We start from the raw sequence: 16,997 nt of genomic DNA, 5'->3' as shown, positions 1-16,997 counted from the left end.
TGGAGATCAAAGTTGAAACTTTATTGCTGGAACAGCACAGCAGGTCAGGCAGCATCCAGGGAACAGGAGATTCGACGTTTCGGGCACAGGCCCTTCTTCAGGAATGAGCAGAGAGTGTTCAGCAGGAGAAGATAAAAGGTAGGGAGGAGGGACTTGGAGGAGGGGCGTTTGAAGTGCTGAGAAAGGAGATATGGCTGTGGTAACGAGTCTGCTTCAGAATGTGGCTGAAGAGCTTCTGTGCAGAGGAGATGACCTGGGGTGTGCAGTGAGAGAGGGACTCACTGAAATCTTTGTAGAGAGAGGCAGAGAGCTTCTTCAAGGAAGGCATCCTTGTAAGAGGATTCGCAGTAGGTTGAAATAGGGTGACACAAGGCCATCTCTATGTTCAGCATGTCACAAGTATTGAAGCAAAACACAAGTTATTGGAAGGTGCAGTGTGCCGCTACCAATATGTGATGTTCATCAGCTGAAATCCATAACTCAGGTGTAAAATGACAATGCCCCCACTTTAAAATTTTACACCCTGACACAAATATTTGCTCTTCTGTGCAGCTGTCAAAGGCTAAGCAAGGGTATTATTTATTTTGCAAGGTGATGAGTGCAACGATTACATGATTTTAAAGAATTGCTTTCTCAGTTAATAGATTAATTGTACTTTCTTGATGTAAATGTTGACCCTGAAGACCTGGAAGTTGCATTTTCAGCAATACTCTGCCTACTATGGACCTGTGTAACCAAACAATAAAAATTGCTCGATTTGAAAGAACTTGTCATGTTACTTTTTACAAAAAAAGATAGAGGGAGAAGTGCATGTAGAATATTTCTAAATTGGGGGAGACACAGTGGCTCAGTGGTTAGCACTGCTGCCTCACAGTGCCATGGATCCAGGTTCGCTTTCAACCTCAGGCAACTGTCTATGTAAAACTTACACATTCTCCCTGTGTCTTTATTGATTTCTTCTGGATGCTCCAGTTTGCTCTCACAGTCCAAAGATGTGCAGGTTAGGTGAACTGGCTATGTTCAATTGCCCATAGAGTCCAGGGATGTGCAGGCTAAGTGGATGAGCCTTGGGAAATTCAGGATTACGGGGATAAGGTAGGTCTGGGTGCGAGCTCTCTGGAGCTCTGTCTGGAATCAATGGACCAAATGGCCTGCTTCTGTAGTAGAAATTCTATGATTCTAAATTTAATAATATGACAGCTGATCAATTTATCCTCAGTGGGAAGCAGGAATATCGTGAAACTTGAATCAATTTATCAATTTCTATCTATTCACCATTTTTTATGGAACATGAACAAATGTATTAAATATGTGTTGCCACCTAGGTTAAGCTTGTATTTTCCTGTTTAGAATTGAATAAGTATTTGAATAATGCAAATTATAGTACCGATTTTGCATTCAACAGCAAAGTGACTTTAAAGAAAACCGCTAATATAGATCCAGCAAGCACAAAGCTAGGAATTTAATTTTTCCAAATCTTAATTTCATTTCAGTGGGAGCTGTAGGTAATTCGAACTGCCATGCCAGGAAATATACTAAACAGTAACACAGTGAAAAATTTTCTCACACAGGAGGAAGCAGAGAGTAACAAGGAGAGTTTTCCTTTTCAGATTTTGCAAAAAAAAAACATTTGGGATGTATATAAGGAAATATACTTAAAAGTGGAATATTGTAAATAAACTTTATAAAAAAATCTTTTATTATCAAAAACAGTTTTAAAGTTTTATCAATGAAGACATTTGACCTTCTGCAAGTATAAAGTTATAATTTAACACCAACTGAAGTCATTCAGAAATGTTTAACATTAGAAACTCCGTTGCACCTTATTCAAAAAGGCTTAACATTTTGAAGGATACAGTGAAAATAATGCACAAGAAGTGGATGTTCGCGTCAGTCCAATGTTTCCTAAAGATTTACACCTGTGAGAAATTCAGTTGTGCATTTTGAGAAGCATTGGGGTGTCAGTGACTGCTTTTGGATTTTCACATTTCATTGCATTTGTCCGGTGTCAGGAGCTGCTGCAAGTTTCATAGTAAAATGATAATGCATATTGACAATTTGCTGTCGTTACAATCTCAAAGTTAGACCTTTTTTTCAATGGGATTGCCATGTAGATCAGTAAGTGCAGGTCTGTCTATCTTGCTCCTTTTATTCCAACTTCTTTAGTTAATCAAAATCAGAAATACTATTTTAATTCTTATTAATCTCAGAAAAATTCTAAAATGCTTTAATCTAAGAATCTAACTCTGTAATGAACACAAACCTCTTGTGGATTTTAAAAGTACTGCAACCAAAACTCCTGTTCATTGTAACATGGTTATGTTAAATTAAGTGTTTTCTTCCATAAAATATGTTTTAATTTTTAGGCCATCAGATTTCTGGGGTATTAAGAACAGTTATTGGGTGAGAGGAAAGTGTACAAGCTTGGTTGCCCTGAATAGGAGGAATGCCTTCAGACCAAAGTTAACTAGCACTGTCAGGAGAGTTTAAATTTTGTGGAAGGGGTACCTTACAGTAGAGGAGAGATAAGGTCATAGAAACCAAGAAAGGATAAATAACAACAGGATAACTAATATAGAAAGGACAGGAATTAGATGGAGGGAGAAAAAACACAAAGACTAGCCTGTGATTGAAATATGTCTTAATACAAGAGATAATACAGCTGAAATTGATAAACTTACAGGAATGAATTGCTACACAGGGTTTGATGCAATGATCCTTCAGAGTTCCATATGTGGTATTTACTCCTATTGTCTGTATAAACCTATTAAAATTGATTTCCCTTTTCAAATCCAATATAGGTTTTGCCTAGCTGTTTCTTCAAATTTTAAAACTTCATCCTGCCAACTCCAGGAACTAATGTGCACGCAGTGTAGTCTTTTATCCAGCATCATAACCCATAGCAACCTCATTTTGAAAATAATGCAAAAATTTCATTTGCTTTACCTATCAATTTATTCCACTTCATTAGTTATCCTACTTTCTCAAATGACATGAAATGCCTCCATATTCTTTTCCTCAACATTTGGCTTGAAGGTAGTGGTGGTGGAGGTGAAGTCAGATAGTGGTGGTGGAGGGTTGATTTTCAGAATGGAGGCCTGTGACCAGCTGTGTGCTGCAAGCATCGGTGCTAGGTTCATTGCTTTTTGTCATTTATGTAAACAATTTGGATATGAATATAGGAGGAATGGTTAGTAAATTTGCAGATGATACCAAAGTTGATGGTATAGTGGACAGTGAAGAGGGTCATCTCAGAGTACAACGGGACCTTGATCAGATGGGCTGAGGACTGGCAGATGAAGTTTAATTTATTTAAATATGCAGTGTTGCATTGTGGTAAGGCAAATCGGGGCAGGCCTTAATCAGTTAATGGTAGGGTCCTGGGGAGTGTTGCCTAACAAAGAGACCTTGGGGTGCAGGTTCATAGTTCCTGGAAGGTGAAGTTGCATGTAGACAGGGTAGTGAAGAAGGCATTTAGTATGCTTTCCTTTGTTGGTCAGTGCATTGAGTAAAGGAGTGTTGTGGCTGTGCAATACTTTGGTTAGGCCACTTTTGGAATATGGCTCTCAATTCTGGTCTCCCTGCTGTTGTTAAACTTGAAAGGGTTCATAAAAGATTTACAAGGATATTTCCAGGTTGGCGGGTTTGATGTATCGGGAGAGCCTGAAAAGGATGGGGCTATTTTCTCTGGGGCATTGGAGGCAAAGGCGTGACCTTAGAGAGATTTATAAAATGGTGAGGGGAATGGATAGAGTGAATAGCCAAGGCATAGGTTTTAGCAAGATTTGTGAAGGTTTTAGGTGAGAAGGAAAAATGTTTAAAAGGGACCAAAGGGGAAACTTTTTCATGTAGAGGATGGTGTGTGTATTGAATGAGCTGCCAGAGAAAATAGTGGAGACTGGTATGACGACAACATTTAAAAGGCATTTGATGGTTCCATGAATAGGAAGGGTTTAGAAGGATACGGGCCAAATGCTGGTAAATGGGACTAGATTAATTTAGGCTTTCTGGTCAGCATGGACGAATTGGACCGAAGGCTCTGTTTCCATGCTGTCCAACTCTGACTCTCAACTTTCACTGGGCCAGTACAAATTTAAACATTTCCCTACAGGGTCTTAGATTTTGACAGGGATTTTCCTCATCCTTTGCCATCTGGTCTCTCTTTCTCCCTTCCTCATTTTAAATGTGTATTCCTTTCCCCTCTCCTCTTTTACCTTTTATACTTTTCTCTGTGGCTCTTATATTCTTTCTTGTGTCCTTTCCCCTCTCAGAAACACTTATTCATTTCAAACAACTTCAACAGCCATTGAATTCTTGCAAAAGCAAGTGACTCACCATTCAGTGTACCTAGTCCCTTCTGTTTTCTTTTCCTCCAGTCCTAGATACTTTGCAAATGTTTCAGTTATCTCTGCTTTCTTCATCCTGCCAGCAGGCAATTCCACCTCTAACATATTTGCAAGTTCTATCTGGCATTTGTTAATTCCTGTAAATCCATCAGGGATAACTCTTCCAACTGAGGATGGTTTCAGCTGCATCTACTGCTCTCTGATTTAAATTCTGACATTGGATGAGGTTACCATGAAGGATCCTGCTTCTCAATTTCTCCCCTTCTCTGAAGCATGGTGACCCTCAGTTTAAACCACCACGAGTTGTCTCTTCCTAATGAGAGCATAGCCTGTGGTCTGGTCAGACTATGATGACTTTGCCTTTAAATTGTATTTTAATCTGGCATCTGACCTTTTATTCTTTACCAATAACCCTTACTTCTCATCTATTCTGACATTGTCCTCAATTAAAGATCCTGGATCCTGAGCCCTCAAAATTTTGTTATGACTTAACTGGGAAGAGTGCACCCATTAGCCTCACGATTCCACCAGTCATAATAATTGTGTTAGTACCCAATTAAACCATCAAGGTGATCAGCCTGCCTGATTGAGTGGCATTCATGATCAAGGCAGTTCAAACAAGTTTCATTATTAACAGAAAGATTACTCTGTTTGCAGTGGGTCAAAGAAAGGCCACCAGCATTTTGGGTCTGATAGAAACCAGCCACCTGCTCTGCCCCAGGCAGGCATTGGCAGCCAGGGACTTTACCCACACGTGTAGGGAGGGACAAGAATGGCAGATAGGTATTTGATAGGCAGTGGCCCTCATTACCTGGAGGTGGCAGGTGTGCTGCTACGCTATGGGGATCTACTTGCCCAAGCATGTGACCGTCTGCCTGCCTCTATAGATAAGTTAGCTGCTGCGATGGAGAGCTAGGTCCAGCATACTCCTGGTCTCCTGGAGAGGAACATGCGGCAACACTGGATCACCCTAACCATTGTTATTCAAAACCAAAGACTTAGTGATAGGTGTACAGGGAACCTGGTGAGCAGTCCAGGTGCTCCTTCCTCAGGTGCCAAGAGACTCTCATCCCCTCAGAGGTCTCTGCTCAGGACACTCCAGAGGTGGCGAGGCCCTCCACCTCCACCTCGACTTTCAGCCACAGAGGATTCACTTACATCTGGCTACAAGATCCTCAGCGTGTCTGGAGTGTCCAGAACAAACGTTCAAGGACAAAAATCCAAGACCCAAAAGAATGAGCATGCTCACTCCACCCCAGCTACAGTATGTGAGACAGCACTGAGATATATTGCTATGCAGAGCAAGAAGAAAACCAGTTGAGGGCACTTTTGTGGAATAGGTGATGTTATACAGGCTGTTAGGTATCGTATTTTCGAATGTCTTTGTAATACATCAATCTATGTGACTTAGTATAATCCCAAATATGACTGTGCCAACATGGTGCTTAATCTGTTCAGGATGTGCCATGGCTTGATATTCTGTGTTGAGAGGCTGCTCCAACGAATGGAAGCAAGACGATCAAGGCATATATCGGGCTATGGGTTCTGCTTACACCACTGCTCCTTGTTCTGAAGATTCCCTAAAGGTGTTGGTGTGAAGGAGGTGGTCAGCCTTGTCTTGTTCAGGGAGCTGTAATGCTTACATGGAGCCAAAGTATTAGGCTCACCAGGCATTGGGGATTGTTCAGGTCTGTATCTTGTTCAGTACGTGGCTTCATGTTAGTACAGGCCCCTCATTCGTAAATTGTGATTGCCCTTTCTGTGAATCCCATAGGCCTCACACCTCCCCAGGTTCCCACCCAACCTGTCTACATTAGTCTTCATCTGCACACCATTTCTCCCCCCAGCCCCTGGCAAATTAATTGACCAATCCAGATGTGATCATACACAATTTCCTCTGTGAAGCCAGCTTGCTTCTGATCGTAGATGAACTCCTTTCCTTGCATTACAAGGAACTCCTTTCCTTGCATTTCCTTGCACCCATCCATGCTGTACCATATCACCTTCTTACAAATACAGTTGCTCACCTTTCCAGCAGCTCCCAGTACTGATGAACAGATTTCCCTCCCATGGCAGGCGTCCCCCTTGTCATGTTGTGTCTGGTTCTAAAGAATGATCATATTTGACTTATCTGATCTTTTGGAAGTAACAGAGGGTTGTTGAAGTATAATCTTTGTAGTATAAGTACAATCTCTTACACTCAACATTCATTCTTTCCTCTCTGTTGCTCTGCTATGTATATTGTATAAAACATAAGCAGATGCATTTACCGTCTTGGAGAGAAGCATTCACAACCTGCCTAATCAACTAGGTTAGCGGCTGGTATTGCAATACGCTCATCTTATACATGACTCCTTATTGGATATCAGGATTATTTGATGTACTAGTCTTTAATGTAGTAAATGGAGCTCTCGGGGACATGAACAATCCTTCCCTGTAAGTTGAATCATAGTACAGTTGATTATCAAGTGCAGTTTGCTGAATAGCACTGAATCTGTGAAACAACTGTATTTCCTGACCAAATACGTCAAGATTTTCTCTGGATGCAATGAAGCTAGTTGTTTTGAAGAATGCACTTTCTTTGATTTAATTTCTCCTTTAGAGCTAAATAGCTCTTAAAATAAAGATATATTCTTATTACTTACAATGTCTCATAGTAAATATTTCACAGATTATCCCTTAATATCACATTCACTAATGCCTTTGTGATTTCTGTGATTGTTTTTGGTTGCAGTATTTTTGAACATTATAATTAGACATTGTCATATCAACAGTTGAAAATCATTTTGTTTTTTTTTTCAATATTTATTAACTATAAATTGATATGTACACTTTGGGCCATATTTTAGCAGTCAGGGAAACTCCAGAATCTTTCAGAAGTGCAAGCGGAACCCAGAAGTGGATATGCCACCCCAATTTATAACAGATCTTATTTTTTGATTTCTGTAGGGTAAAGGGGATGAGACATGACTCACATTGGGGGAAATCCCAAAGTTCTGCGTACTTACTATGATCTGAAGTTTTTAAATGATCCACTCTTTAAACTTCAGAAAAGTAAGCTGGAGCAGTAAATAATTTCTGTTGCACTGTTTTGATTGACAGTGTAAGTTAGTTAGGTAAAAACAATGACTGCAGATGCTGGAAACCAGAGTCTAAATTAGAGTGGTGCTGGAAAAGCACAGCAGTTCAGGCAGCATCCGAGGAGCAGTAAAATCGACGTTTCAGGCAAAAGCCCTTCATCAGGAATACAGGCAGAGAGCCCCTGAAGGGTGGAGAGATACGTGAGAGGAGGGTGGGGGTGGGGAGAAAGTGGAGCCCCCACCCTCCTCTCACTTATCTCTCCACCCTTCAGGCTCTCTGCCTGTATTCCTGATGAAGGGCTTTTGCCCGAAACGTCGATTTACTGCTCCTCGGATGCTGCCTGAACTGCTGTGCTTTTCCAGCACCATTCTAATCTAGACATTGTAAGTTAGTTTCTAGTCATGTAATTTAGTTGGAGTTCTAAGGGCTATTGTTATGCGATTATGAATGATTGGCTGAGTTTCAAACAAGCCTATTTATATCAGCAAGCAGTTGTGTTTACAATTTGTTAAGAATGTGAAGAGCCTGCAAAAGGATTAGATACCATTATTGGACCTGAAAAGAAGTTTGGCTTTATTAGAGATTAACCACTCGAGATTTAAAAGTTCTGAATGGGTTTTATGAGTAGGATTTTTTTCCCTGACTTCAAGTAAGTAGAAGTGAGAGCTGTAGTAGATAGTTAAGTTTATTTTATTTTGGAATTCTTCAGCACTTAAGGGGCAATATTTTCACGCAGAGGGTGGTATGTGTATAGAGTGAGCTGCCCAGAGGAAGTGGTGGAGGCTGGTACAATTACAACACTTAAAAGGCACCTGGATGTGTATATGAAGAGGAAAGCTTTAGAGGGATATGGGCCAAGTGCTGGCAAATGAGATTAGATTGGTTTTGGATATCTGGTCGGCGAGGACGAGTTGACGAAATGAAGGATCTGTTTCCATGCTGTACATCTCTATGACTCCTGAGGTCTGCCCATGTGGATACTGTATTGGGATTTATTGAAATATGATGGAGGCTTGCGTTGGCATGAGTATGGCATGGAAGGTATGATGGTAAATTTAGTGGATGAGGCACCATATGGACATGTAAGAGACAGTATGGTACAAAATCCAAAAGAACCTTTGTGAGCCTTCTAAACAACCTTCTTCAGCTCACACACAACCTCTGATCTGCTCCGCATCCTGACTTGAGCTACCTGCCTTGGTAGCTAAATTCTGGCCCCCAAACCCTTAGAAATCACTGCCAGCATTTGCTTAATGATTTACACTGTTGCTATTAATTGAATGTTACACATTGATCATTTGCATGCTGAAATTAATTTTTACTTAGTCTTAATTCTTCCCACCTCCTGCAATATGTCACAGACTATTCTACTTGACCTGGTCCTGTGGAAACTTGTGTTCAAGAGACAGGGACTCGAACCTAATCACTTCACAGCCACTTATGAACAGGTTGGACTTTACATTCTCCTGTTGTTTTCCTGTAATTCAGTACATAACTCCATATTACTTATCCTTGAAAGAAAAAGCATGATTTTTTTTTGTCTGCTTTTTACCCTCTCCTGTTATTTGTTGTTTTAGTTACATTGCTAGAAGATCCCCTCGTCTAACCAGTTTAATCACACTTGAAGGACTTAGTCATTTTGTTTGTTTTTTTATGAAAAACTAAGCTTCACTTTACAAGTAAAACATTGAGAGAGCTGGGATGCACTTCTAATTTATTTCAAAGCGGTGTTTGTATTTTGGACTTTTTAAAAATTTCAACATCTCTACTTTTACTGTCAAACATCTCTGATCAATGTTTGACAGTTTCGTGTGTTCAGTTTTACATTGGTAGAATAATTGAAACTTATTTAATTTTTTTGCCACTTTCATTTTGGCAGTTACTGTTTCCTTGTTCATAGGATGTGAGTATTGCTGCCAATTCAGTTATTGTGTGATCATATTTGCAACTATTTTATACAGTCTGTGTGTGCATGTCAGAAAAAAGCTAATTTTTTCATTCAGAATAAACCTATGCTTGAGGTGGTGCAAGTAGTTTTAAAGAAAAATGTACAGGTATTTGAATTTAACAAAAATATCCATATATGTTCTGAATAGTCTTGAATTCTTTTGTGTGGAATACCACTGCACGTGGATTAACGATGACTAATTCCAGCTGTCTCCGTGAGCTTTTTGCCAGGATACCCCCATTTGGAAATAACCAAAGATAGTTTCTTGAGATGCACACCCTAGGGAAGAAAATGTGGCACCGAGTTTTATTGACAGACCTGCATCTAAATACCATTGTGGCAAACCCTTCCAGTTCCTTGCAAAATAAGTATATACAAAAAGTCGTGTGCTTCATGTGATTAAAACAAAGACCAAAGAACCGCAGGTGCTGGAAATCTGAAAGCAAAACAGAAATTGTGGAGAAACTCAGCAGGTCTGGCAGCATCTGCGGAGAGAGAGCAGAGCCAATGTTCTGGATCTACTGGCTCTTCCTCAAAACAATCCTTGAATTCTCTCCCTTAGGGCATTGTGGCTCAATTTTCAGCATATGGATTGCAGCAGTTCTAGAAGGCAGCTCACCATTACTACCTTCTCAAGGGCAACTGAGGGCAGGTAATAAATGCTGACCAACTAGTGACGCCCATGTCCCATGAGTGAATAAAAAAAAGTGAAGTCCTACCTACTGCAAATTGAAGAGAATGCGAGAAATCAGATCACAGTGTCCTTAATTGCAGTATTACATTGTTAGATATTGGAGCAGTAACAATATGAATGGAAAACAACTAGAACCTTTTGCTCTGGTACATTTTGTGTCTTTCAGTTTGAACATAAGAAACACTTTGACCAACAACTTGGCTAACATTCTCTCTCTATGGTGTACTGTTCAAGGCACAATCCTCATAAAGATCCCAGTTGGATTGAGGACAGTTAAGCCAGATAAACAAACCCCTTATGGATTATTATATTCATTTCGTAAGGTTGTATAACTCATCCTGGATAAATTTTTGGTAAATAGAGCTGATGATAGAACAAGGCTTTAGAAACTTTGGAATTTGTGGTATGGCTAATCATGGTTCATGGAGACAATTGAAATGAAAATCAGTACAAGCCTTAGATTGCTACCATGAAGTAAATACAACTTTTTTTTTAATGTTTTAATTAAATAAACATCTTAATATTAGCATTTTATTTTGCATCTTAAAGGAGATCCTTGATCGGAAAGGCAAGAGATGCTTATCGTTTGTCTTCTGCTCTAATAAACGAAGACCAAAGGCCAAGTATATGAATGTAGCCCAGGAATTATTGCTGGATCCTGATTGGCCTCCAAAGCCCAGAACAACCACAGAAGCAATAACAAAATTCCACGAGAACAATGCATGCCAAATAATTACTGTAGATGAATAAAATGTACTTTGATTTCAATCAACAACACAATATTTTGACATCATAGTCTGATATAACAATAATGAGAAAGGGCAAAGTGATTAGCCAAGATTATGTAAACTATATTTGAAGCATTTGTAATTTAGCAATTAATTCTACCTGTTGGGGTTGAGGGACTTCGAGGTTTTGCAGAAGCATGTTTTCAAAAATAAATTTGAGGTGGAGATGAAGCAATTTTAATATATTTTTAAAAATAAGCTTAAAGTAGTATTGTTTTAAAAAAAAATTGGATGAATATTTTATGTAACAATTGGTCAATTTTCATAACGGAATTATTTTCATTAGTATTGTGTTCAAGCCAAAAAGTAATATATATTTTTAATAATTTTTAATAATAATTGTAGCAAGCAAGCAAGGTTGTACAGTTGTTTGAAGGAAGGAAAAGCTTCTTGTGTGTACTGACCTGCATGTATGCAACTCAACCAACCAGTGTCTAAACACCAATTCAAGTTCTCCACATTGTAAAAATCAAATAAGAAAAAGCAATTACGTTATTAGAAACTAAAACCTATTATATTGGACATCAGATTTCTTTCTCCTTTACAAAAAAGCTACACTTTATGAAAACTAATTGCAGCAGAAAGCCAAATTTTCTTACTGGCTTTCCTTACTGAATCCAAACTAAAATCAACAGTATTGTATTGGAGTTTTACAATTATATAGATTTAAACGTTTGCTGCAATTATGTCAATCAAGTAATGTAGTACAGATGCTTACTTGCAAGGAGTCCACAGCATTTAATGCATGAATTTTCATGGCTTGAGAGTTAAGTAAGGGACACATAATTTCTCAATAGGTGCTTCTGTGAGTGAAATTCTTGTGCAAAGAGCAAATGAGTAAGTACTTTTCCTACTTCCTCAGAATGGTTTATTGGACTTATATTCCTGCCATCAGGGAGATGCATCCAAACGATGCTTGGAAAATTTATGCAAATGTTTTAATACAAATGTTTAGTGCAGAAATTTTTTTTTAGAAGAAGTTACCAGTATTGAAAGAATATAACTTGCAGAAATTGTGTTAGTCAAGCCATATTTTATCTGGGAAAGAGCATTAGGAGGGTACCTAATAGAGTACAGGTAGTTCTCCTGTAATGCCGTAGTTGCCGAATTGTCTCTTAATAGAAAATCACTAATTATAAATAATGGGGACTATGGGAAAAGTTGGGTTGGGGGCAGATCAGCAAAATAATAACATTCATGATCATTCAAAAATCACCCAAAAGTCTAACACAAAGTATAGCACAGCCTGAATGAAGGTAGAAATCATGTTTATCAATGAAACAAAAATAAATTAAACACAGTACATTTAAAAAAAATATTGTTAGTGCAGGGACAGATGGTCATCATGATGTGTAAGGTAGACTCCTTTACTCCTGTTAAGCTAGCTATATCACATTATTGTCTCCTTACATGCAAAACACTTTAGAATATCTAGCTTCTCTTCCAGTGTTATAGCCTTTCTTTAGCATTTACCACCTGCAATTTTATCACCACACCACTTCTTGCTAACATTCTTGTCACTATGCCTCTTCATTTTTTCAAAAACAGGGACAATCCAAGAGTAGAGTACCTTTCACAGGAAGCTGCTCAATGTATCTCTCTTAGAAAGCTGCTCCCTGTACAGTATCTCTTTCAGAAAGCTGCTCTGTTGGCAGCTGACACTGGCACATGCGCAGAACAGCACAAATACTGGCGCTGACATCGGTGCATTCGCGGAGACTTTGGCACGGACATTGGTGTGTGCCCAGAGTGAAGCGTGCGAAACAATCAAAACTGGGATCATGCTTTTGCAAACCGAGATAAGCGTTCTTAAAACTCCTGTACATTAATTCCTCAGCAATGTTATAAGCATACAGTGCTGCTGGAACGCATGTTATCTAAGAATAACCTATTCATAGTAAATTATAAAATTAAAATTCTGAAAGGCTGATACAGTCAAAATGAAGAACATTTATGGTGAGTCCTGAACAAGGAGTCATAAATAAATGTTAGCTATTGACAAAGTAAATATAGAATTTAGTAGAAATTCCTTCTCATAATGAATTATGAACATGTAGAACTCACTCTTCCAGTGGGTGGGATGATTATGTCTTTGACCGTGCCAGAAAATCTGTTCCCTAACCACAAATTGCACTGCATCCTTCTCTCCACCTATGCCAATAGTGCCTTCTGCTATTCAAGCCCTATTCTCTGAAATTATCTCCTTAAGCCTCCGAATCTATATTCTTCCTTTATGATCAGGCTTTTGGTCACTTATTCTTACTTTGGTGTGGTGTTAGTTTCTATTTGGTTATATTTCTCTAAACTACTTTGGGATTTTTTTTGCATTTGAGGTGTGATATTACTGCAAGTGTTTGAAACAGACATCATTGATGCAGGCTAGGAATGGTTGGATTCACTCACGAGGTAGTGGTAATAAAATGATGCAGAGGGAAGAGTAGTAAGAAGCAATTAGAGTGAGAAGAGGTTAATATGGTAAAAATACCTATCAACTACTCTATTTCCAAATTGTGAAAATCAACTATGTACAAAATAAAATTGTATTGATTATATTTCTTTAAACTCTTTGCAACAGTAAATTTAGAGTTCTTTGACTAATTAGCACTTGTTTCATTTTGCTGTTTATCATGATAGAGGATAGATATGTCAACATGCATTTGCAGTGTAACTTTTAAATTATCCCATCAATTTGGCTTAAACGATTTGTATATACCAGGTAGATTCAGTGTTTAAGATTGTTGCAACTAGTAGCAATTAAGGAAGTTTTTTTTGTCAAAATTTTCATATATGTAAACATGGTAAGAAGTGCAACTAAGGACAATGTAGGAAATGTTAAACAATTTTCACTGAGAATCGATTTCCTATCCTGATATCCTATAAGGATTCTTAACTAAAGTAGCATCTGATTTCAGTTTAGTTCAAGAAATTGAAATGGCATCTTTCTGATCTGTTCCTTATAGGATAAAACTAAATAGATTTCAGGGGGACAACTGTTCATTGCTATCACAGGATCAAGATGATCTATTATTAATAAATTCAGCTTCTCTTCTGTTGGACCAGGTCCAAGACTGGTCACTGCTAAAATGAATTTCATCATTAGGATTGATAACATAAATTTGTTCAGATTGTGGATCAAAAACAAAGCATTCTATAATCTTCTATTTGGTTAATCTCAAACACATGCAGTTCAAAATTGTTTTGGGGAATTTATGCAACCTATCCTATTATTAGTATTTTATTAACTTTTAAAATTTTAAATGATTAATTATATTTATGCTCAAATAGATTCAAGACAGGTGTGTAGTTTCGCCTGTTTTATATATCACTATTGTTAGTCATTCATGAATCATAATGAACAAATATAGATTCATGCATTAATTCCCACCTCTACCCATCCTGCCATTTACAATTTCAACACTTGTTTTTGTGTGTCAGTTTTCATTTGACCTTATCCTGAGGTTTTCAACAGAATACACTGAAAACGTCTTGAAAGAGGCAAGTGCCCATTTTATTTTTAATAAATTTGCATCTTACATAACTCATTGCTGAGGAATCAATCCTCCATGAGCAAGTCTTTCGTATTTATGTTGCACAATGTTCACTGTTTATCTGCAACTTCATGTTTTGACTTAATACAGTTCATGTTTAAAACAATGAATGCATTTTAATTTCATAAAAATACATTTTATTATTTGTCTATCAAAGATTTTGATCCAATATAAAATGGAAGTGAGGAAGTCCTGTGAAAATAACTATTTTATGCAAAATAGCTCCTCAGCTACAAATATGTGTACCTTTAATAGAAATTGACCAGGCCTATCTGCGATGCTACCATCCTTTGTCATTTTTTGATCTAAGTTGTGTGTTGTTGCTGTTTGTGTCTTGGAATTGTTCCATTCGCTGTAATAAGAGATTGGCTCAGAGTCAGTCCGGAGTGATTTCCCTTCAGAAGAATAAATGTAAGCCTGCTAATCTGGTACACTCCCAAGGTTGTAGGTTCTACCAAAACTGTAGGTTCTGCTGTACCTTCCCTCAATCTGAATACCTTGCTACCTCTCTTGTTTGCCTTGAAGACATTTCTTAGACATATTTTCTTAACCAATTTGTTTATCTGTGTTTATATCTTGTGGCTTGGTATAAAATTTTGTTTAATTAAGTTGCAACACTCCACATTCAATAAGTATTTCTAGAAAGTGAAATTATTTCAGTGCTTTTGAGACAACGTCATAAAAGTCAAGCCTTATGTTATCTTTAAAACTAGTTGTCATAAAATGGGATATCTTTACATGAAATATATAATTTAACCCTTTTTAATGTGCTGACTTACAATAGACAACTATTTACTGTTTCGTTTCTGTTTCTTGATCAGTTCTATGCTGCAGAAACATCTTTTAAAAAATAGAGTAAGCAGTTAGTTAAACAGTAGTATGTTTATTTTTTAAGTTCAAAGTGATTTCAAGATTTTTAGCAGAAACCCAACTTTGCATGCGTATCAGTTTCATCCTGATGGAATCTGTCACGTTCAATAATTTGTTTGTTTTATGTTAAAATCTTGGAATGCTGTATTTTTTGATAAATATATATATATTTGAATAAGAGCATTACCTACTATGCGCTAATTTGGCAATTAACCATTGAAACTACTTTGTTTATTTGGGTGATAATGGGAGCCAATAATACACTGATGTAGGAATCATTTTACAAAGAACAAAATATCATTTCAATTTTGAGTAAAAATATGTTTTGTAATTTGATTTTTTAAACCTTATTCCTCAGGGAAATTTTTATTTTAGGATATGTCAGTTGTAGGACTGTTGTTTTTTGTTTAAAAATCTAATTATTTTAATGCTTTCAAATTCATACCGTGCTGAAAATTCTAAAATACAAACTATGCCTGAAAATATTTATCTAAGTAAGACATTCTAGCTTCCCAAATGTGCTATCTTAAAATGAACATTTTAACTTTTTGCAACATTTTGTATATAAGATGACATTTTCTATCTGTAATTTATTCTATTTATTTTGATTTGCATAGATCTTAATTGTGATGTATATGTTTGATAGTAGATTTCCTTTATGTAAATTCTTAACATTCATTCAGTTTCATTATAGTGTGCCCTTACGTCATGTCACACTATTCTGATCATGACCCAAATCTTCTAAGTTATTCTTATGGTTTATTACAAAAGAATAAACATTTTACAAATCTGTGACCATAGCTTTAGATTATTTTTTATTTCAGTGTGGGGAAAGAAATGTATTTAAACTCTGACAAAGACAATGCATTCATCTTAATTTTGTAAAAGTGTTTTAACAGTATTGGATTATATTCAAGATAGAAGGAAAACTCTTCAACTTTGGTCACTTCTGTCCCAAAGTTATACTCCATTATGGGTATAGATAGTTTGCAATTTTGTTGCCTTGCCCATCTGAATCATATGTGCACACCATTGTCAAACTCTTCAATTCTCCATGCAAGAAACTATCTGTCCTTGAATTTTGCCAAAACAAAGCTTCATTATTAATTTACCCATAAGCTAAATAATCTATCCCTCAATTGTATTGAGAAAGGGACTTGGGAATGTGTTGAGTATTTCCTTTATTGTTGGCAGTCACCTCTCTGAGGCTGCCATTGACAAAATGATTCAGCACTGGATAAGCTGTGTTAGCTCAACCTTTTACAAACTCCAGCTGTAATTGTTTAACAGCAAAGATCACTACAAGATCGTCACAGGGGTGGCACAGTGGTTAGCACTGCTGCCTCACAGCAGCATGGTACCAGGTTCAATTCCAGCCTTGGGCAAGTGTCTGTGTGGAGTTTGCACATTCTCCCCGTGTCTGCGTGGGTTTCCACACTTTAGATAATCTTAAAAAAAAAGTCAACAGAAGTCCTAATGTTTAACACAGTTGACATTATCATATTTTTATACTTACTGAAACCTGGACTATATTTCTGTGATACAATTTTTATAGTTGTCTGATGTATCAGTAATATCAGTGCAGCATCCTCTGGGTTCAGTGTCAAAAAATACTGACCTTGAAGCTAGCTCCACATGGGTTCAGAAAAAACTCATTTGCCATCAACTTGGATGGACCAGACACTTTTGATAGCCAAAAAGTATCTCACCTGCCAGATCCTG

At 37.4% G+C, this 16,997-nt stretch overlaps 1 protein-coding gene across 6 annotated transcripts in view; it reads left to right on the top strand.

The window, feature by feature from the left end:
* LOC122555960 (polyamine-transporting ATPase 13A3-like) overlaps positions 1–16,070 on the top strand; it is a 189,421-nt gene extending 173,351 nt beyond the window's left edge. For 5 of the 6 annotated variants that reach the window (XM_043702270.1, XM_043702271.1, XM_043702272.1 and 2 more), the window contains 2 exons: positions 8,789–8,875; positions 10,619–16,070. In XM_043702270.1, the coding sequence (XP_043558205.1) occupies positions 8,789–8,875; positions 10,619–10,819 (288 nt within the window). In that variant the 3' untranslated portion in view covers positions 10,820–16,070. The remainder of the gene's footprint in view (positions 1–8,788; positions 8,876–10,618) is intronic. The other variant, XM_043702273.1, reaches the window with a different exon arrangement.
* The last annotated feature ends 927 nt before the right edge of the window (positions 16,071–16,997 follow it).

The sequence above is a fragment of the Chiloscyllium plagiosum genome, chromosome 13, assembly GCF_004010195.1.
Source record: "Chiloscyllium plagiosum isolate BGI_BamShark_2017 chromosome 13, ASM401019v2, whole genome shotgun sequence".
In the NCBI taxonomy this organism is placed as follows: domain Eukaryota; kingdom Metazoa; phylum Chordata; class Chondrichthyes; order Orectolobiformes; family Hemiscylliidae; genus Chiloscyllium; species Chiloscyllium plagiosum.
Note: the sequence above shows the minus strand (reverse complement) of the source record. Positions and strands in the feature narration are given on the sequence as shown.